General features: G+C 47.2%; 1 protein-coding gene across 1 annotated transcript in view; it reads right to left on the bottom strand.

The window, feature by feature from the left end:
* LOC136626491 (nitric oxide synthase, inducible-like) overlaps positions 1–22,590 on the bottom strand; it is an 84,772-nt gene extending 62,182 nt beyond the window's left edge. The window contains exons 1-5 of the mRNA XM_066601550.1: positions 22,543–22,590; positions 20,055–20,177; positions 18,369–18,517; positions 17,814–17,976; positions 3,674–3,765 (exon numbers count right to left, since the gene is read on the bottom strand). Coding sequence (XP_066457647.1) covers positions 3,674–3,765; positions 17,814–17,976; positions 18,369–18,517; positions 20,055–20,177; positions 22,543–22,590 — 575 coding nt within the window. The remainder of the gene's footprint in view (positions 1–3,673; positions 3,766–17,813; positions 17,977–18,368; positions 18,518–20,054; positions 20,178–22,542) is intronic.
* Positions 22,591–23,179: the final 589 nt, after the last annotated feature.

The raw sequence follows: 23,179 nt of genomic DNA, 5'->3' as shown, positions 1-23,179 counted from the left end.
TCACATCTGCACCACAGGTTTGAAGATGTAAGGATACCATTAAAAGTCATGATGCATCCTAGTTTGCTGTTTGCTCTCAGACGTCATAATATCACATTTCCCACCAGTCTCTTGCTGGTTCCGCTCTGTAAGTGTCTGTGCAGAGGATCATGTGCTGTGTTAGGCTAAGTTCACATAGAGTTATTGCCTCTGTCCATGGTTTCTCTCCTGGTGTTCCTTCTGAATCAGTATTCAAATGGAACAGAATAATGTAGTTGATTATGCTATTCTATCCTTCAAAATAAACAAACTAAAGTTGTAACTTTGGTCTCCGTTTCACTAATTAAAGTTTGTGGCTCCGTTTAGGATTCTATCTGAATACCATATGTGGGAATTCAGATGAAACAGGGAAACAAAAATCATTGATTGAGGCAATAACACTGTCATGTTTGCATTAACTAGTTATTTAAACCAGATTGGCGTATTGCCGATGTGGTTCCAATATACAGAAAGGGGTCAAGGAGAGCCAGGTAACTACAAGCCAGTAAGTGTCACTTCAAAAATTGGAAAAATATTTGCGTTGTTTCTGAGAGATGCCTTCCTGGAATACCTCAAGGAAAACAACGGTATAACCCCTCATCAGCATGGGTTCATGAGGGGTCGATCATGTCAAACCAATTTGATCAGCTTCTACAATGAAGTAAGTTCTAGGTTGGACCTGGGAGAGTCTATCGATCTTGTATATCTGAATTTTTCTAAAGCATTTGACACCGTACCGCATAATAGGTTGATATATAAAATTTGACAGCTCGGATTGGGTGAAAACGTGTGTATCTGGGTAAACAACTGCTCAGAGCTAGAAAGCAGAGGGTGGTAATAAATGGTTCATACTCTGATTGGGCAACCGTTGGTAGTGGGGTGCCACAGGGTTCAGTATAAGGCCCCATTCTGTTCAATATATTTATCAATGACCTGAAAAAGGGACTGCACAGTAAAATATCGATATTTGCAGACGATACGAAACTATACAAATTAATACAGCAAAGGACAATTTACGGCTGCAAATGGACCTTGATAAGCTGTGTGCTTGGGTAGAAAAATGGCAAATGAAGTTCCATATTGATAAATGTAAGGTTATGCACATGGGCAGGAGAAATGGATGTCACCAATATACATTAAATGGGGTATTGCTAGAGAAAAGTGATATGGAAAAAGACCTGGGGGTACTAGTGGATTGTAGATTTAACTGGAGTAACCAATGCCAGTCAACTGCTGCAAAGGCGAATAAAATCTTGTGATGCATTAAAAGAGGCATAGGGGCGAGGGACGAGAACATTATTCTTCCACTATATAAGGCACTAGTCAGGCCCCACATGGAATACTGCGTACATTTCTGGTCACCGGTGCTCATGAAAGATGTTACAGTGCTTGAGGGGGTTCAAAGTACGACAGCTAAATTAATAAACGGCATGCGGGGACTGGATTATCCAGAGAGGGTATTAACATTGGGATTTTTTACCCTGGAAAAAAGACAGCAACGAAATAACAATGTATAAATACATTATTGATCCAGGTCTTGGAATCAGGTAACAACTTTCAAACATTGATCCGGGGATTATTTTGACTGCCAGTATGGAGTTGGAAGGAATTTTCACCCCAAATGGGCTAAATTGGCTTCTGCCTCATTGGGTTTTTTTTGCCTTCCTCTGGCTCAACAAAGGGTGATAGAAACAGGCTGAACTGGATAGACATTGTCTTCTTTCAGCCCAACATACTATGTTACTATGTAGAGGTGACAAGTTCTGGATACAAAAAATGAATAAAACCAGGGGCTAGTTATTTCAACCAGATTGGTATATTGGTACGGATCTTTTAACTTATTAAAGATAATTGGACTGGATATAACAAGGTATGTAGGATTTCATTGCCAGAACTGCTTGACGGACCAGTATTTCAAGCGGAGTACCCACCCCAAAAAGGGCGACCCCGGTACAGGAGAGAGAGACTGGAAACTAGCCCAAGCTTGCCTAACAACAACTGCACTAAACACTAACTATCTAATTCTAAGTAAACACAAAGATCTGAGCAAACTAAATCAGTATTACTGAATACTCAGATTACTGAGTACTTTACTACAGTTTCCTGTGGCACTGTATGACCAGTACACACACAGTATAACCAGTCAAATTATATACTTTATAATTTCCACTGATAGACTTACTGGACTGAGAGACAACTCAGCGAGTCTGTCAGTGCTGGCACCAGAGGGAGTTTGTTAAGGTTGTGCATCAGGGAACTGTGCTTCTACAGGCTCCCTTGTGCACACCTTCACAGTTAAGGGTTAATTGAGTTGACTGGGTGTGGTATTCTCCAGCAGCCAATAAATATCAGCAAACTCTAGGGAGAGATTGCTGGTTATTTTAGTGCCTTATGTATCACTGTTTATCCCACTCAAAGCTGGTGGTTGCATGCCTGTTTGAAGTGTCTCTCTCCTCCCCTGAAGATGGTCTGGGAAACTGGTGTCCCTTCCCTGCTTGCGGTTTCTGGGGTGCGTACATTGTGTAGTGTTTGGTACGGTAACCACACAGGTGCAGGCGACCTGCAGGTTTCTCCTCTGATTGGCTAGGCGCAGGGACCAATCAGGGGCAGCTCTCAGCTGTCATTCAATAGCTGAGAGCTGCCCCTGATTGGTCCCTGCGCTGAGCCAATCAGAGGCAGCACTCACTCACCCATTCCTGAATTCATGAATGGGTGAGTGAGAGCTGCCTCTGATTGGTGAGGGCTGTGACAAATCAGATGCAGCCCATTCAGCAGGTGGGGATTTTAAATCCCCGGTTGCTGAATACTACTCGGAGCAGTTCAGGAGAACTGCCGGCCGGCCGCGGCTGAACTCCGTCTGCGGGGACAAGGTGAGTATATATTTTTTTAAAATTTTTACACATTTTTGGATGATTTTCAGGGAAGGGCTTATATTTTTAAGCCCTTCCCGAAAATTCATCCCGTGCTCGCCGGCAGCCCATTGCTTTCAATGGAGCCGGCTGTATTGCCGGCTCCATTGAATTCAATGGGCTGGACAGCGCTCCACTGCTCAGGCCCGTTTCAAAGGAAACGCGGCTAGGAGCAGATTTTTTGGCCCCGGTCACACGATTTGCGGATGCGCATCCGTCATGCGATCTGCAAATCGTGGCAAAAAACGCCCATCTGACTGAGGCCTAAGCCTGAAGAAGAACCCTGCGTTGGTTCGGAAGCTAGCTGTAACATCATGTATTTTTGTTAGGCATTAAAAGGTATCATATCTACAAGATTACGTGATTTCTCTTCCTGGGAACAATCACATTTTGCTCTACTGGCTAACACGGTACCAAACCGTTTTCATTATATCTTATCCTGTAGTTATATTCCCTTCTGTCTGCCCCTACATTTTGCTTATGCTCATTAGCAGTAAAGTATTTTTAGTTAAGCCAACATGCAAGTTACTTCATGTATTTCTTTTAGATGCACTGGATAAAAAAATTTGATTGCAAGGTATACCACTCATGGAAACTCACAGATGATGCTGAAATTGGAAAGCGGGCTTTATATTTACCATGTATATTATGTATATCACAAACACTGCACATACCACAACAGATGAAGAATAAAGTTGTATGTAAATTATATAACTTTATTAAAAAACCTGTTACAGATACAGTACCTTAAGTTACCACCATTCGTGGCGTACTTTATATGACGACAGATAAGCTGGAACATTTCTTGAACCGTCTTGCAGTTTCGAGCATCAAACACCTTCAATGTAAATTCCAAATGTGTTATTCACAGAATTTATCACATAATATCTAAAACTGTATGACCCCACCATGGTATCATGTATCAACGAATAGAATTAAACTCTTATATATCCATTGTTATTACTTACTAGAGGGGCGCAGGCGCTGAGAGATCCTTCACACAGATTGAGATCCAGCAAACATTTTCTGTTTTTGAAGGGAACCTGTAAGCATTTTCTACTCCACTAAGCGAATTACAGGAGCACCGCATGGCACATATATAAGGACTAGAGATGAGCGAGTATACTCGCTAAGGCTAACTACTCGAGTAGTGCCTTAGTCGAGTATCTGCCCGTTTGTCTCTAAAGATTCAGCGGGGGGCGGGGAGTGGCTGGGAAGAGCGGGGAGGAACGGAGGGGAGATCTCTCTCTCCCTCTCCCCCCCCCCCCCCCCCCCCCCCGCTCCTCTCTGCTCACTGCCGCAACTTACCAGTCAACCGCGCCGGCAGCCGCATCTTTAGAGACGAGCGGGCAGATACTCGACTAAGGCACTACTCGCTCGAGTAGTTAGCCTTAGCGAGTATACTCGCTCATCTCTAATAAGGACACATTCACATCTGTGTTGGAAATTCTATTCGGAGCCTGCAGCGCAGATTCAGCAAAAAATAACATAGAAAATAGTGCAGTATGCAGTATCTGGTATTTTTGTTGTTCAGCTCCGAGAATGACTGAAATCACTGGGAGTCCGATTGCAGATGTGAATGGGGTCTACTTATTGTAAAAAAAAAATCAAATACTTAGAAGTAGTCCTCGGAATCAAATGAAAGTTCCTATGTGTGATTGTAACATATCACGTAATTACAATATCAGAGCCAAAGGAGAATTTATTATGCAAATCTGAACACGTGCATGGAGGCTCGAGGACCCTGTTGTACCGCCTCTAGCTTGGATACAAGATGTGATACGGGCGGGCATGGAGGCTCTAGTACCCTGTTGTACCACCTCTAGCTTGGATACAAGATGTGATACGGGCAGGCATGGAGGCTCTAGTACCCTGTTGTACCACCTCTAGCTTGGATACAAGATGTGATATGAGCAGGCATGGAGGCTCTAGGAACCTGTTATACCGCCTATAGCTTGGATACAAGATGTGATACGGGCAGGCATGAAGGCTCTAGCACCCTGTTGTACCACCTCTAGCTTGGATACAAGATGTGATATGAGCAGGCATGGAGGCTCTAGTACCCTGTTGGGCTGCCTCTAGCTTGGATACAAGATGTGATACTGGTGGGCATGGAGGCTCTAGTACCCTGTTGTACCACCTCTAGCTTGGATGCAAGATGTGATACAGGTGGGCATTGAGGTTCTAATTCCCTGTTGGGCCACCTCTAGCTTGGATACAAGATGTGATACGGGCAGGCATGGAGGCTCTAGTACCCTGTTGTACTGCCTCTAGCTTGGATGCAAGATGTGATGCGAGAGTACGAGTCAGTCCAGAGATATTGAACAGGGGTCGGGTATAGTGGAGAGAAACCTGTGTCATTGTGTGCCTTGCTGCTGCCAAGGAGGGGAGTTTGAGAGGTGACGTATGCACTGGTCAGTGATGCTGGATGATGTAGATTGTTGCTTTGAGATGCCAGATCGATACATCATGTTATGCTACTATGTAACATTTAAGTACACAAACCCTCATATAAAGCGTAATAATTAGAGATGAGCGAGCACCAAAATGCTCGGGTGCTCGTTACTCGGGACAAAATTATCGCGATGCTCGAGGGTTCGTTTCGAGTAACGAACCCCATTAAAGTCAATGGGCGACCCGAGCATTTTTGTATATCGCCGATGCTCGCTAAGGTTTCCATTTGTGAAAATCTGGGCAATTCAAGAAAGTGATGGGAACGACACAGCAACGGATAGGGCAGGCGAGGGGCTACATGTTGGGCTGCATCTCAAGTTCCCAGGTCCCACTATTAAGCCACAATAGCGGCAAGAGTGGGCTCCCCCTCCCAACAACTTTTACTTCTGAAAAGCCCTCACTAGCAATGCATACCTTAGGTAAGCACCACACTACCTCCAACAAAGCACAATCACTGCCTGCATGACACTCCGCTGCCACTTCTCCTGGGTTACATGCTGCCCCCCCCCGCATGACCCAGTGTCCACAGCACACACCAAAGTGTCCCTGCGCAGCCTTCAGCTGCCCTCATGCCACACCACCCTCATGTCTATTTATAAGTGCGTCTGCCATGAGGAGGAACCGTAGGCACACACTGCAGAGGGTTGGCACGGCTAGGCAGTGACCCTCTTTAAAAGGGGCGGGGCGATAGCCCACAATGCTGTACAGAAGCGATGAGAAATCCAATCCTGTGCCACCTCCATCAGGAGCTGCACACGTGGGCATAGCAATGGGGAACCTATGTGCCACACACTATTCATTCTGTCAAGGTGTCTGCATGCCCCAGTCAGACCGTGTTTTTTTATAAATAGTCACAGGCAGGTACAACTCCGCAATGGGAATTCCGTGTGCACCCACAGCATGGGTGGCTCCCTGGAACCCACCGGCTGTACATAAATGTATCCCATTGCAGTGCCCTGGACAGCTGAGGTAACGTCCGATTAAATGCAGGTGGGCTTCGGCCCACACTGCATGCCCCAGTCAGACTGGGGATCTTTAGAAGTGGACATATGTAGTTACAACTCCGTGTGGACCGACAGCATGGGTGGGTGCCAGGAAGCCACCGGCGGTACATAAATATATCCCATAGCATTGCCCATCACAGCTGAGGTAATGTCATGTTTAATGCAGGTGGGCTTCGGCCCACACTGCATGCCCCAGTCAGACTGGGGTTCTTTAGAAGTGTACACATGCAGTTACAACTCCGTGTGGACCCACAGCATGGGTGGGTGCCAGGAAGCCACCGGCGGTACATAAATATATCCCATTGCATTGCCCAGCACAGCTGAGGTAATGTCATGTTTAAGGCAGGTGGGCTTCGACCCACACTGCATGCCCCAGTCAGACTGGGGTTCTTTAGAAGTAGACACATGCAGTTACAACTCCCTGTGGACCCACAGCATGGGTGGCTCCCTGGAACCCACCGGCGGTACATAAATATATCCCATTGCAGTACCCAACACAGCTGATGTAACGTCCGCTTTAATGCAGGTGGGCAAAAAATTAATTGGATTACACTGTAGGCGAGGGCCCACAAAAATTGGTGTACCAACAGTACTAATGTACCTCAGAAAAATTGCCCATGCCCAACCAAGAGGGCAGGTGAAACCCATTAATCGCTTTAGTTAATGTGGCTTAATTTGTAACTAGGCCTGGAGGCAGCCCAGTTAAAATAAAAATTGGTTCAGGTGAAAGTTTCAACGCTTTAATGAGCATTGAAACGTATAAAAATTGTTTACAAAAATTATATGATTGAGCCTTGTGGGCCTAAGAAAAATTGCCCGTTCGGCGTGATTACGTCAGGCTTCAGGAGGAGGAGCAGGAGGAGGAGGATGAATATTATACACAGATTGATGAAGCTAAAAGGTCCACGTTTTTGATGGTGATAGAGAACAATGCTTCCATCCGCGAGTGCAGACTACGTATTGTTTAGGTATCGCTGCTGTCCGCTGGTGGAGAAGAGAAGTCTGGGGAAATCCAGGCTTTGTTCATCTTGATGAGTGTAAGCCTGTCGGCACTGTCGGTTGACAGGTGGGTACGCTTATCTGTGATGATTCCCCCAGCCGCACTAAACACCCTCTCTGACAAGACGCTAGCCGCAGGACAAGCAAGCACCTCCAGGGCATACAGCGCGAGTTCAGGCCACGTGTCCAGCTTCGACACCCAGTAGTTGTAGGGGGCAGAGGCGTCACGGAGGACGGTCGTGCGATCGGCTACGTACTCCCTCACCATCCTTTTACAGTGCTCCCGCCGACTCAGCCTTGACTGGGGAGCGGTGACACTGTCTTGCTGGGGAGCCAGAAAGCTGTCAAAGGCCTTAGAGAGTGTTCACCTGTCTGTGCTGTACATGCTGCCTGATCTCTGCGCCTCCCCTGCTACCTGGCCCTCGGAACTGCGCCTTCGGCCACTAGCGCTGTCGGATGGGAATTTTACCATCAGTTTGTCCGCCAGGGTCCTGTGGTATAGCATCACTCTCGAACCCCTTTCCTCTTCGGGTATGAGAGTGGAAAGGTTCTCCTTATACCGTGGGTCGAGCAGTGTGTACACCCAGTAATCCGTAGTGGCCAGAATGCGTGTAACGCGAGGGTCACGAGAAAGGCATCCTAACATGAAGTCAGCCATGTGTGCCAGGGTACCTGTACGCAACACATGGCTGTCCTCACTAGGAAGATCACTTTCAGGATCATCCTCCTCCTCCTCCTCAGGCCATACACGCTGAAAGGATGACAGGCAAGCAGCATGGGTACCCTCAGCAGTGGGCCAAGCTGTCTCTTCCCCCTTCTTCTCATCCTCCTCATGCTCCTCCTCCTCAACGCGCTGAGATATAGACAGGAGGGTGCTCTGACTATCCAGCGACATACTGTCTTCCCCCGCCTCTGTTTCCGAGCGCAAAGCGTCTGCCTTTATGTTTTGCAGGGAACTTCTCAAGAGGCATAGCAGAGGAATGGTGACACTAATGATTGCAGCATCGCCGCTCACCATCTGGGTAGACTCCTCAAAGTTTCGAAGGACCTGGCAGATGTCTGCCAACCAGGCCCACTCTTCTGTAAAGAATTGAGGAGGCTGACTCCCACTGCGCCGCCCATGTTGGAGTTGGTATTCCACTATAGCTCTACGCTGCTCATAGAGCCTGGCCAACATGTGGAGCGTAGAGTTCCACCATGTGGGCATGTCGCACAGCAGTCGGTGCACTGGCAGATGAAACCGATGTTGCAGGGTGCGCAGGGTGGCAGCGTCCGTGTGGGACTTACGGAAATGTGCGCAGAGCCGGCGCACCTTTCCGAGCAGGTCTGACAAGTGTGGGTAGCTTTTCACAAAGCGCTGAACCACCAAATTAAAGACGTGGGCCAGGCATGGCACGTGCGTGAGGCTGCCGAGCTACAGAGCTGCCACCAGGTTACGGCCGTTGTCACACACGACCATGCCCGGTTGGAGGCTCAGCGGCGCAAGCCAGCGGTCGGTCTGCTCTGTCAGACCCTGCAGCAGTTCGTGGGCCGTGTGCCTCTTCTCTCCTAAGCTGAGTAGTTTCAGCACGGCCTGCTGACGCTTGCCCACCGCTGTGCTGCCACGCCGCGCGACACCGACTGCTGCCGACGTGCTGCTGCTGACACATCTTGATTGCGAGACAGAGGTTGCGGAGGAGGAGGAGGAGGAGGGTGGTTTAGTGGAGGAAGCATACACCACCGCAGATACCACCACCGAGCTGGGGCCCGCAATTCTGGGGGTGGGTAGGACGTGAGCGGTCCCAGGCTCTGACTCTGTCCCAGCCTCCACTAAATTCACCCAATGTGCCGTCAGGGAGATATAGTGGCCCTGCCCGCCTGTGCTTGTCCACGTGTCTGTTGTTAAGTGGACCTTGGCAGTAACCGCGTTGGTGAGGGCGCGTACAATGTTGCGGGAGACATGGTCGTGCAGGGCTGAGATGGCACATCGGGAAAAGTAGTGGCGACTGGGAACTGAGTAGCGCGGGGCTGCCGCCGCCATCATACTTTTGAAAGCCTCCGTTTCCACAACCCTATACGGCAGCATCTCCAGGCTGATAAATTTGGCTTTGTGCACGTTTAACGCTTGAGCGTGCGGGTGTGTGGCGGCGTACTTGCGCTAGCGACGGCTGGACGGTGCGCTGACAGACATTGGTGGATGGGGCCGAGGACAGCGGAGGTGAGAGTGTGGGTGCAGGCCGGGAGACGGTAGTGCCTGTGCCCTGAGAGGGGGGTTGGATCTCAGTGGCAGGTTGGGGCACAGGGGGAGAGGCAGCGGTGCAAACCGGAGGCGGTGAACGGCCTTCGTCCCACCTTGTGGGGTGCTTGGCCATCATATGTCTGCCCATGCTGGTGGTGGCTCCCCAGCTGATCTTGGCGCGACAGAGGTTGCACACCACTGTTCGTCGGTCGTCTGCACTCTCAGTGAAAAACTGCCAGACCTTTGAGCACCTCGGCCTCTGCAGGGTGGCATGGCGCGAGGGGGCGCTTTGGGAAACAGTTGGTGGATTATTCGGTCTGGCCCTGCCTCTACCCCTGGACACCGCACTGCCTCTTGCAACCTGCCCTGCTGCTGCCCTTGCCTCCCCCTCTGAAGACCTGTCCTCAGTAGGCGTAGCAAACCAGGTGGGGTCAGTCACCTCATCGTCCTGCTGCTCTTCCTCCGAATCCTCTGTGCGCTCCTCCCTCGGACTTACTGCCCTTACTACTACCTCACTGATAGACAACTGTGTCTCATCGTCATCGTCCTCCTCACCCACTGAAAGGTTTTGAGACAGTTGCCGGATGTCCCCAGCCTCATCCCCCGGACCCCGGGAACTTTCAAAAGGTTGGGCATCGGTCACGACAAACTCCTCCAGTGGGAGAGGATTCGGAACCCTTGCTGCCCATTCTCGGCAGGGGCCCGAGAACAGTTCCTGGGAGTCTGCCTGCTCCTCAGAATGTGTCATTTTCATGGAGTGAGGAGGTTGGGAGGAAGGAGGAGCAGCAGCCAGAGGATTCAGAGTTGCAGCAGTGGACGGCGCAGAACTCTGGGTGTTCGATAGATTGCTGGATGCATTTTCTGCCATCCACGACAGGACCTGCTCACACTGCTCATTTTCTAATAAAAGTCTACCGCGTGGACCCATTAATTGTGAGATGAATGTGGGGACGCCAGAAACGTGCCTCTCTCCTAATCCCGCAGCAGTCGGCTGCGATACACCTGGATCAGGAGCTCGGCCTGTGCCCACACCCTGGCTTGGGCCTCCGCGTCCTCGCCCGCGTCCACGTCCTCTAGGCCTACCCCTACCCCTCAGCATGGTGTATTACCAGTAGTGCAGAAACAGAACGCTGTAATTACATGTGCCGCTTATTGGCCTGTGGTTGGAGGCTGACTTCGCTTACGGAACGCACAGCAGAGCCAGGAAATAATTTTGCGCAAGCCTGCTGTAACACTTAGCTGGCTGCGTATGAATTAGGACAACTACCCCCAGCACAGACCCAGTACACTGAGGACAGTCACAGGCAGCCCAAATAGATTTTTTTTCCCAAATGTTTTTGGAAAGGCCCACTGCCTATATTCAATAAATATGTCTTCTGTCCCTGCCTCACCACCACTACTGGCCCTGGACTATGTATAATTACTGCAGGGCGCAATGCTCTGCACGGCCGATATACAAAAAAAAAAATGTGCAACACTGCAAAAAGCAGCCTCCACACTACTGCACACGGTTAGATGTGGCCCTAAGAAGGACCGTTGGGGTTCTTGAAGCCTAAAATACTCCTAACACTCCCCCTATAGCAACTCCAGCAAGACAGCACTTTCCCTGATCTCTGTCAGAACACATCTGTGGCGAGCCGCGGGAGGGGCCGATTTATATACTCAGGTGACACCTGATCTCGCCAGCCACTCACTGCAGGGGGGTGGTATAGGGCTTGAACGTCGCAGGGGGAAGTTGTAATGCCTTCCCTGTCTTTCTATTGGCCTGAAAAGCGCGCTAACGTCTCAGAGATTAAAGTGAAAGTAACTCGAACATCGCGTGGTACTCGTTTTGAATAACGAGCATCTCGAACACGCTAATACTCGAACGAGTATCAAGCTCGGACGAGTACGTTCGCTCATCTCTAGTAATAATGTAATTGTTGTGGGTGTTCAGCAAAGCTATTTGTAAAAACACTGGCTTCCTCCATCTCCGTTTGTCATCGCCGCGCCATTACGTATCATCCACCTGCATTAGTAGTCCATGTTTGAAAGATCATTGGGTCAAGATTTATTTTGGGGTCTTGATTTATTGTGAGCTCTATCCAGGGATCTGAATTAATTTTGGGGGCCAGATCAGCAGCCTGAATTAATTCTGGGGTCTGGTTTGAGGGTAGGGTTTCATTATGGGATCTAGTCAGGTCTGAATTAATTTTGGGGTCTTGTCTAAGATCTGCATTCATTTTGTGGTCTATAATATTACAAATATTTACAGTGAATGAAAAAAAAGCCACAGCAGCCTTCTAGTCTCATAGAGTGTGTGAGGGACTAGCGTTTAGGATCGGTAGCAACCTGGGCATAAGCAGTCAGAGACAGTGACACTTAGGATAAAGTCTTTAGTCCAGGCTTTGCCTGGGTTTATTTCCAAGCAAACAAAGCAAAATACAGGCCTTTACATTAGGCAAACATAAAGTAAATCCTGCTCGTCTGAGCACTTACTATACATGTAGCGTCCCTGTCTACGTACTGGTAAACAAATGGCTCCTGCACACAGCCAGCCAGGACTCTCAGACCTGCAAAGGTCTCAGCTACCCCCCTGGCCCTGTAGGCCCAGGCTTTATAAGGCCTGGTACCAGCCCCACCTGGTACGTGGGAGTGACCATCCCACCCTTCACTTTGGTCACTCCAGGAAAAGCCGGCCCGGATTATGCGGCTTGGAGCCACTTACTTGCTACAACGTGTCAGTAACTTAGTGTTACTGACACCATACTGCTGGCTTCCTCCACCGAGCCCAGGCTGCTCGGTGGCACGTATCTGCCCAAGAGCTCCCCAAAGCAGCATAGGAGAGCATCCTAGACGAAATATACCTGCCCTCCAGCACCTTGCCAGTCACCGTCTCACATACCCTCCCCCTCTGTTCGAGCCTGTGGGGTCGGACACCTTTAGCCGCCATGCAATGCGTGCTTGACAAGGCATCAGCATTGCCCTGTAGCTTTCCTGCCCTGTGTTCGACAGAGAAACTGAAGTTTTGAAGTGTCAGGAACCACCTGGTGACTCTGGCGTTTCTCTCTTTTGCCTGTGACATCCAGGTTAAGGGAGAGTGGTCTGTGATCAGCCTGAAGTGCCGACCTAGAAGGTAGTATTTTAGGGATTCAAGGGCCCATTTGATGGCTAGGCACTCCCGTTCAACAATGCTGTAATTTTTATCGGGTGGCGTGAGCTTCCTGCTTAGATAAATCACGGGATGTTCCTCTCCCTCTACTTCTTGGGACAGAACTGCTCCCAGTCCCACGTCGGACGCGTCTGTCTGAACAATAAATTCTCTTTTAAAATTAGGTGTGACTAACACTGGACGTCTACAGAGGGCCCGTTTTAACTCCTGGAACACCTTTTCTGTGTCAGAGTTCCACTTGACCATGACTGACTTACTGTTCTTGGTCAAGTCTGTTAGGGGTGCTGCTATGCTAGCAAAGTTCTGCACGAACCGCCTATAGTACCCTACAATGCCTAAAAAAGCTCTCACCTGCTTTTTAGTAGTGGGTTGTGGCCAGTCCTGAACGGCTTCAACTTTATTGATCTGGGGTTTTATAATACCCCTGCCTATTACATACCCCAGGTATCGTGCTTCTTCGAGGCCTATGGCGCACTTCTTTGGGTTTGCTGTGAGCCCTGCTTTTCTAAGGGAGTTCAGTACTGCCTGTACCTTGGGTAGATGGCTGTCCCAGTCTTCGCTAAAGATGATGATATCATCTAAATATGCTGACGCATATTGACGATGGGGTTTGAGTATGATATCCATCAATCTTTGGAAGGTTGCTGGGGCTCCATGCAAACCGAAGGGTAGGCAGATGTACTGAAACAGCCCTTCTGGTGTGGCAAACGCAGTCTTTTCTTTCGCGCTCTCTGTAAGGGGAACCTGCCAGTAGCCTTTAGTAAGGTCGAGAGTGGAAAAGTACCTGGCATGACCCAGTCTCTCAATTAACTCGACCACTCTCGGCATTGGGTATGCGTCAAATTTTGACACGTCATTTCGCTTCCCGAAGTCATTACAGAAGCGCAGAGAGCCATCAGGTTTTGGTATCAGCACGATAGGGCTGGACCATTCGCTTTTCGACTCCTCAATTACTCCGAGGTCTAGCATTTTCTTGACCTCCTCTGAGATGGCTCGTCTGCGGGCTTCTGGAACCCTGTACGGTTTCAACTGAACCTTTACCCCTGGTTCAGTTATAATGTCGTGTTTTATGACACCAGTACGCCCTGGTATATCAGAGAACACATCTGAGTTACGTTGTATAAATTCCCTCGACTCTTGTTGTTGGGATTTGGACAGGGACCCTGATACACACACCTCTGGGACCTCACCATGGGGGGGTGCTCACTGCAGTCAGGGCTTCTCTGTCCTTCCATGGCTTAATTAGGTTTACATGGTACAACTGTTCTGGTTTCCGCCTACCTGGCTGGTATACCTTATAATTTACCTCTCCGACTTTCTCAATTATTTCATAGGGCCCTTGCCATTTTGCTAGGAATTTACTTTCTAGGGTGGGCACCAACACTAGTACCCGATCCCCAGGGTTGAAGGTTCTCACCTTGGCGAACCGGTTATATACCCGGCTTTGGGCTTCCTGAGCCTGCTGTAAATGTTCTCTAACAATGGGCATGACCGCCGCAATTCGATCTTGCATGAGGGAGATGTGTTCAATAACACTCCTGTAGGGGGTGGACTCGTGCTCCCAGGTCTCCTTAGCTACATCAAGGAGCCCTCGGGGATGTCTACCATAAACTAATTCAAAGGGAGAGAACCCAGGATTGTGGTACTTCACGGATTGAGAACATTAAATATGGCAGCAGACAGTCCCAGTCCTTCCCATCCTTATTGACTACCTTTTTGAGCATGTTTTTTAGGGTCTTATTAAATCTCTCAACCAGACCATCCGTCTGTGGGTGGTACACAGACGTCCATAAGTGCTTAATATTCAGCAGCTTACACAATTCCTTCATGACCTTTGACATAAAGGGGGTTCCTTGGTCCATCAGGATCTCTTTTGATATGCCCGTGCGGGAGAACATGTGAAGTAGTTCCTTTGCAATACCCTTGGATGACGTATTGCGTAAAGGAACGGCTTCGGGGTAACGGGTGGCATAGTCTACAACCACTAATATATGTTGGTGACCCCGGGCAGACTTTACCAAGGGCCCAACTAGGTCCATAGTGATCCGCTCAAACGGCACCTCTATGATGGACAAGGGCACTAAGGGGCTCCGGTAATGGGGCATAGGAGCTGTTATTTGACACTCCGGGCACGACTCACAGTAACGTTTTACATCACCATGTACCCCCGGCCAGGAAAAACGCTGAAGGATGCGTTCCCTAGTCTTTTCGCTCCCGAGATGACCTCCCAGCACATGCTTGTGCGCCAGGTCTAAGACCATCCTGCGATAAGACTGAGGTACCACCAGCTGTTCCACAACCTCCCCACGGACCTTGTCAACCTGATACAACAACTCTTGATTGACTGCCAGGTGTGGAAACACAGTATCAGACCTCGGGAATTGAGGCTCTCCATTTAGTACTTTAACATTTTCCCTGGCCTTTACTAAGGTGGGGTCTCGGAGCTGCTCAGTTCCGAAATTGGCACGTGAGACCTCTAAGTCAGGCATAGGAACCACTTCGTCCTGTACCTCTGTCTCACCCGCTAGTACTGTTAAGGGAAAGTTATCCCCATTCTCTTGGGTCACCCCTACTGCTGGAACCGTACCCTCAGGGTCAAACGGTTCTGGACACACATCATACACATTTGCATTAACATGAACCTTATTTGCAGACGACCCTCGGTGCCGCCACAAGTCCCAAAATAGGGGAAAGTCTCTCCCGAGGATCATGGTGTGCATTAAGGATTTGACGACGCCCACCTCATGGGTGGCAAGTCCATACGGAGTCTCAAGTCTTACAAGGGCAATAGGATACTCCTTGGTGTCCCCATGCACACACACAACTCCCATGCGACGGCCGGTGAAGGTTGTGGGATCGACCAGGCTGGAGTGCACCAGCGTAACCACGCTCCCTGAGTGCAGTAGAGCTGTCACCGCAAAGTCATTCACCTTTAAGTGACATAATGGTCGATCAGTCTCTGACACAGTCTCTGCAGAACATACTGGCCGTGCGAACATCGACCTCCGCCGGGCAGAGTCACAGTCCATGGGTTCCACGGTAAGTGGACAGTTGGCGGCAATATGCCCGGGCTCACGACAGCGCCAACATAGTATGGGGCCCCGGTCCCCTTGGGGTTCTACCCGGGACCGGACTGTCCAGTTGGGACTCCTCTTCTGTCCCACATGATCCCCCTCTGAGCCGCCTCCCTTTGGGACACTTTTGACACCCCTTACATACGTAACAGTCTTACCAGGTGCTCCGGCCGACTTGCTGTTCCCGGGGTTGGAACGTCGAGGAGGCACGGCTTGCAGTAAGTCCTCCGTGGCTTTATACCTCTCGACGAGGCTCACGAGTTGGCCCACATCCTGGGGACCCCCTTGTCCCACCCAGCACTGGATTGCGGGGGGCAACGAGCGGATGAACTTGTCCAAAACCACTCTTTGTACGATCTCCGCCGGGGACGACTCCTCTGGCTGCAGCCACTTTCTCACCAGGTGGAACAGGTCGTACATCTGGGAGCGAGCTGGTAGGTCGTCCGTGAAAGTCCAGGCGTGTACGCGTCGGGCCCGCACATGGGTGTCCACGCCCAAGCGTGCCAGGATCTCACCTTTGAGCTTATTATAGTCCTTGGCATCCTGCTCCCCGAGGTCAAAGTAGGCCTTTTGGGGTTCTCCTGTCAGGAAAGGCGCTACTACCTCTGCCCACTGAGGCGCTGGTAATTTCTCCCTCTAGGCCACTCTTTTAAAGACCGTGAGATAGGCCTCGATGTCATCGGTGGCCGTCATCTTTTGTAAGGCCGCCTGTACCGCGGTACGGGTGGTGGGGAGCGAACCAGATGACCTCTGCACACTTTGCGCCAGGAGATCATTAGTCTCGGCCTGAGCTCTCATGGCCTCCTCATGGATCTTTTGCTGGGTCGCCGCCACTTGTTGCTGCTGGGCCAACGCTTGCTGTTGCTGCACGTTCATTTGTACCAGCTGCTTTATCAGTTCCTCCATCTTGGCAGTATCTGATGGCTGTGCCGTTGCAGCTTTCACCCAGGACATGGGGGTTACAGCACTCTCCAGTCAATCTCTCTTGGGCGGTTGCCCTTAGCAATGGTTCTCCAGCTGCTGCAGCAAAATGTCCATTAATTGGTGTATGTCTCTTTAAGACCGCTGCCCGCATCCAAACACTATATGTGACGGACTAGCGTTTAGGATCGGTAGCAACCTGGGCATAAGCAGTCAGAGACAGTGACACATAGGATAAAGTCTTTAGTCCAGGCTTTGCCTGGGTTTATTTCCAAGCAAACAAAGCAAAATACAGGCCTTTACATCAGGCAAACATAAAGTAAATCCTGCTCGTCTGAGCACTTACTATACATGTAGCATCCCTGTCTACGTACTTGTAAACAAATGGCTCCTGCACACAGCCAGCCAGGACTCTCAGACCTGCAAAGGTCTCTGCTCCCCCCTGGCCCTGGCCCTGTAGGCCCAGGCTTTATAAGGCCTGGTACCAGCCCCACCTGGTACATGGGAGTGACCATCCCACCCTTCACTTTGGTCACTCCAGGAAAAGCCGGCCCGGATTATGCGGCTTGGAGCCACTTACTTGCTACAACGTGTCAGTAACTTAGTGTTACTGACACCATACTGCCGGCTTCCTCCACCGAGCCCAGGCTGCTCGGTGGCACGTATCTGCCCGAGCGCTCCCCAAAGCAGCATAGGAGAGCATCCTAGGCGAAATATACCTGCCCTCCAGCACCTTGCCGGTCACCGTCTCACAAGTGCTATAGGAGCAATAATACAGCTTCAAACGTTATCTAGAGCCATAATATAGCTCTTTGCATGAGCCCTTAATCATATGACGTATATGTAAATATACGGAGAGTGAGATTTTTGGTTTTCTCATCTCTGGTGCAGGTAGAACAGGGGCCCAAGTTGAACTTTCACACCACGACCCATGAGCCATTGGGTTTTCTATCTAAATTTCACACGCGATTTCTGTGCTTTGAAGATCATAATCCAATGATAAAGGGACCAAAAAAGACTGTAAAATAAATAAAACATACTAAAAATGCTAAAAGATCTATTTACCTGCAAATTATTCCACTGGATCCGTCCAATACAGCGGGGAGCATTTCTCCATGCATGTTTAGCTGCATATACCAACTCATCGTATGTTAGCTGGTAGGTTCCAGTAGTTGCAATCTCTTTGGTGACTTTTTCAAGTCTATTAAGGTGGTTTTCCATTTGTGGCCTGGAATAAATATATATATTTACTGATTTCTATAGTCATTTTTAAAAGAAAAATAGGGGTAGATGGCCTAAATTAAAGGGGTCTGTTCTTGCAAATGATTCTCTTTAAATTCTCAATGTTCTTAACCGAATAAATGAAAATAGAAGTCTGCTGTACATCGCTGCACACTGTTGTATATAGGAAATATAATTATTCACAGATATAGCTACAGGGGAGAGAGAAGTGGCACCCAGGCCATCTCACACATAAGAAGGCATTGTAAATGAGACATGGCAGGTGACGGGGCCCATTACAGATTTTGCACTGGAGCACTTAAGCGTCAAGTTACGACTCTCTACAGTTGAGTTTCTCGGAATCATTATTGCACTAAACTACTCGTAGCAATGACTTACTCTTTGAAAGACTGGTAATATTGATTAATAAACTCTTCTGCTTGAGGTAATAGAACATCTTGCGGTACTGGTTTATCCCTTGTACCTCTCATATAGCACTTATCATACATCATTGATCCGCGACAAAGATTTGACTGACAGCTGAGGTTCTGTGGACAAAATAGTGATTTATTACATTCTCATCATTAAAACACTACAGGAGATATAGGATAACACAACATTTCTTCAGAATGGCCTACAAGGATCATCTTTTCTTCTGGAGGACCCCACAGTCCATGCATTATGTAGAGAGCCCATTGATTGAATGAGAGCTGTGCAATGTTTACCTCCCCTGTGGTGGGCACTGAAAGGGCATTACTTATTCTGGGTTTCTTCATAGATTACATTGGATTACTGGGAATCTTGTGGTCACCCTATTGTTAAAAAGCTGTTTTGTAATTAAAAAGTGATTGTTCAAAGTGAACAACCTCCCTAACAATGCAACATTATTAAAGCCAAAGGAGGTAATAGTCAAATAAGGCTCTGTCCATATCTATGCCAGAGGTTCTGTTTGGGTCATCGGGCGCAGATCCATCCCCAAACCACAGATAAAACAGCATAGCATAGGGAATAACGAACGCTGGACAAACTCCATCACAGTCAATAGGGTAATTCCCATCACAGGACAGATCCGACTTTCAATTTTCTTGCTCGTATGAAAACAGAAAATTTAAATGCAGATGTGAACAGAACCTTATACCTGCAATTGTCCATGGAATATCAGTGATTCTGTTGATCAAAGTGACCTTAAATTGTACAAGTAGTTCTTACAATCTGAACTCATACACAGACATGTAGCTTTAGCTTGCTTGTCACAGGGTGCTACATAGATATTGTAGTGCACATACTCTATTTGTGTAGTCCGGTAGTCAATAGAAGACAAGGGACTACACAAATAGTGTTAGGCGCTAAAAGAATGTTTGGCATGTGAAATAAACAGATGTGGAGGGCTGGACATTCATTTGAAGGTTGAAAAAAGACCAACAAGTTCAACTTTTTTAGACTTACAAACCACAGATCATCCAGAGGAAGGCGAAAAACACTCTTTAAAAGGCAGCGACCCAATTCACCATAACAAAAAAAAAATTCTCTATGATCCTTGATGTCAATCAGACAGATCCCTGGATCAATATTCAAACATTAAAGCGTTTTTTTGGGACTCTGACATTAATGATCTACCATTAGGGCTGGTAATCAGTACCAGATCAGTGAGGGTCTGACTCCTGCACCACTGTCGATCAGCTATTTGAAAGGTGTTAAGCAATTGAGAGACACTGTGGCCTCTTCATTGCACAGTACTGTACAATGTATAGTGACAGTGTTGGGTATTGCAGCCTAGCACCCATTTATTTGAATGGAACTGAGCTGTACAAAAGCCATCTGATCACTGAACATCATCTTAGAAGCCAATGAAGAAGCCGTGGAACTTGCATGAGCACTGTGGCCTCTTCATATAGCGGATCAGTAGTGGTACAAGGAGTTGGATGCCACTGATCCTAAGGCTTGGTCATCAATACCAGAAAACCCCTTGAATACAAGTATTAGCCTTGGTATATTATGTTAGGACACGTAGTTACTCTTAGGGCCTTAATACAACTCTTTATTGAGCTATCCATACTGTTGTGTACAAAAGTATATGTTACATACCTGTTTTGCCTTGAGATGTAATGTGTCTTGCCAACTCTTTCCATTCTCATAGTTTTTTATCCTGTAATATTTGGGGAAATCCACATTTTTGCCTGAATGTGCATGGTTTTCACGTGCATCCTCCTGAAATACGCAAATATGGTTATCAGAAAACTTGTGAGTGAAAGGTTAATATTCTTCCCAGATGTGATACTGTCCCAATTTCCAAATCAGGGATAGGACACGGCCTTTGAAGAGTAAGGGCCCTTTAACATGGAATGATTATTATTCAGATTCTTGCTGGAACCCTGCAATCTGAACAATAGTCATTCAGTGTAAATGCTGCCATTGACTGGATGATGAATGATTCCAATATGCTGTAATAATCGCAGCACAACAGATATATAGGAGAGAAATACTCACTAGAGCTGAATGGGCTCACTAGGTGCCAAGCTGAAAATGGATGCAGACCTCCCATCCAAAGTCAATCAAGATATATACCGGTATCTTCAGCAGCATCCAGGGTTGTTGAAAAATTTGCAGTAACTTCTTAGAGATTTAAAACTTCACCTTTAATCCATTTCGCATATACATACAGCAACGTTTCGACTGTGTAGTGTACAGTCTTTATCAAGCCAATACAGTAAAGGCTGTATTGGCTTGATAAAGACTGTACACTACACAGTCGAAACGTTGCTGTATGTATATGCGAAATGGATTAAAGGTGAAGTTTTAAATCTCTAAGAAGTTACTGCAAATTTTTCAACAACCCTGGATGCTGCTGAAGATACCGGTATATATCTTGGATGATGAATGATAATTCGTATGCTTATCATTTGTTGTTCAGTTTAGGAAGTATAGGCATAAAAACTGAGTGCCGTTCGGCCTGCATAAACAGGCAGTTGTTCATGGGTTCCTGTTTACTATGAATGGAGGCGGACCGGCAGCCAGAGCCATCTCCATCCCGCTCCGCCTCCATTCAGGGTGGATTAGGATGCAGTTTGATTTTGTTGTAGGCTATGACCCCTTAAAATATTAGGAGGTGAAAGTGCGACAGTGTTAAATAGTGGCAAACATGCTGTTCCGCTATGTATAGTATGTTATTGAGCTCTTTTTGCTATAGATGAAATGAGGAATGGTTTGTATGGAGGGCAAAAGGCACAATTGTCCAGAGGCCTTTATGAGTAGGGACTTCCACTTTCCACTTCCTTCAAAGACTTTCTAGACACTTCCATCAGCAAGACATAGGTGTCTAAAACCATTTCTCCAATGCCCTACCTGCTCTCACTGCTTACTAGAAGAAATTCGTTCATCAAAGGTGACTATCTGATCGGTGGGTGCTCCAAGTGCTTAAGCTCGGCTATCTCTAGCAGTTCTACTGAAATGAATGTAACAGCAGTGTGTATGTGTGATTACTGCTCCATTCAGTCAGGGACCCCCATTTTTGTGACTTTGGAGGCTCCTAATGTTTGGAACCCTACCAATCAGATAGTTATTCCCTACAACTTCCGTGGAGAGGGGATAATTTCATTATGTAGGATAACCCTTTTAAATGTTGCAGTTTAATTTCATAGAAATAGGAGGATAAGTACATCCAGTCACCTCCAGATCTGCTTACCTCTGCAGAAATAAAGTACCAGGCATGCAAAACTACATCATGCCCAACCCTTGGTTTTCCCAAAAGCAAACACTGAGGAACTACTAGGCTGCCTTCAAACACATTAGATTTTCTTTGTACCCTGCCACCATTGGCAGGATCTGATGATAATTGTCTACTGCATAAGACCAGCTTAAAGGGGTATTCCCAAGTTAACTTTTATCACCCATCCATAAGCAGATCCAAAGAAAACCGATAGCTTCTCCCCTAGCCTGCTCCTCTGTTGTGAACATTTATTCACTGCCTTTCCATTGAACTATTACACAGGGCTGTATGATAGTGCAGGGGGAAGGTGGAGAAGAGGAGAGCAGAGAGAGCTACTATTACAGAGGCATGTAATTCACTCCAGGTGAAATATCTACTCTTATCAGCAATCAGGAGGAACAGGACCAACAGCTACTGTGTGGGAGGGGATGGGATGCAGCTTTGTAGTATTGAGTGAGTGTGGTTATGCTACACCCTCTAAGAGAGGACAAGAAAGAAGTGCTGAGCTTGTGTAGGTTTATATGAGAGACCAGCTGATCAGTGCTGGGAATTACCCTGAGCCCCCTGAATGTAGGGGAGCCTGCAAACGAAGTATGATGTTTTCTAAATGCATAAGAAGGAAAACTCAATGCAAAAAATGGTAAGTGTATCATTTCTTTTTGCAGGGAATTAGCAAGATACATGTGTATTGATTTTTCATGCACACAGATTTTTATAGTCAGTAAGTTAATATTCAATATACATTTATGCATATATTATTACTTTATGCAAATCATGCATTGTATATGGTTTCATAGACAAAATGTTTCAGTGCCACCAACTATAACAACCATCTCAGACAAAAGCCATTGATCATGTAGTACTTACCTCCAACTTACTTTTCGATCCATTGGTTTTGGAATCCCCTTGTTTCATCAAACTTTAAAAAAAATTAAGCAGAACCCTGGTGGTTAATACTGAGCGGTAATACTGTCAGATGCAGGCACAGTTGTGTTTCTTTCTTTCAAATGTTTTATTTTCTGTGTGGTGATATTCACAATTGATATTAGCTTCCCCATTGTAGTCCCTAAGTTATGAGTACAAGATCTCATAAATCTCAAGAATAATGAAAGAAACATGTAAGTAATTCAATTATCTTTTATATATTTTATATGTCATTATATTATGTCTTATGTTATAAAATTGTATATTGAAGTATAACTTAATATAGGATTAAAATATAACTAAATATAGTGTCTAGACTGAACAAAAGTGAACTTACGGCACAGGGACAGGGGTTGTCTATATGAGACAACCCATTACTGGGCTATCAACTTAAATGTTTCTTGTTTTCTACACAACTTATCGTAAAAGGACTACCAACATTTTTACAGATATATTGGAAAACTATAATGATTACAAATGTTGCATGTCTATGATTCCAATATGAACTATTTAGCAGCATTTACTCTGACTGTAAAATGCTGATAATTACAGTTATTATAAGCTGCAAAAGTAACACCAG

This window comes from Eleutherodactylus coqui, chromosome 4, assembly GCF_035609145.1.
Source record: "Eleutherodactylus coqui strain aEleCoq1 chromosome 4, aEleCoq1.hap1, whole genome shotgun sequence".
NCBI lineage: Eukaryota > Metazoa > Chordata > Amphibia > Anura > Eleutherodactylidae > Eleutherodactylus > Eleutherodactylus coqui.
Note: the sequence above shows the minus strand (reverse complement) of the source record. Positions and strands in the feature narration are given on the sequence as shown.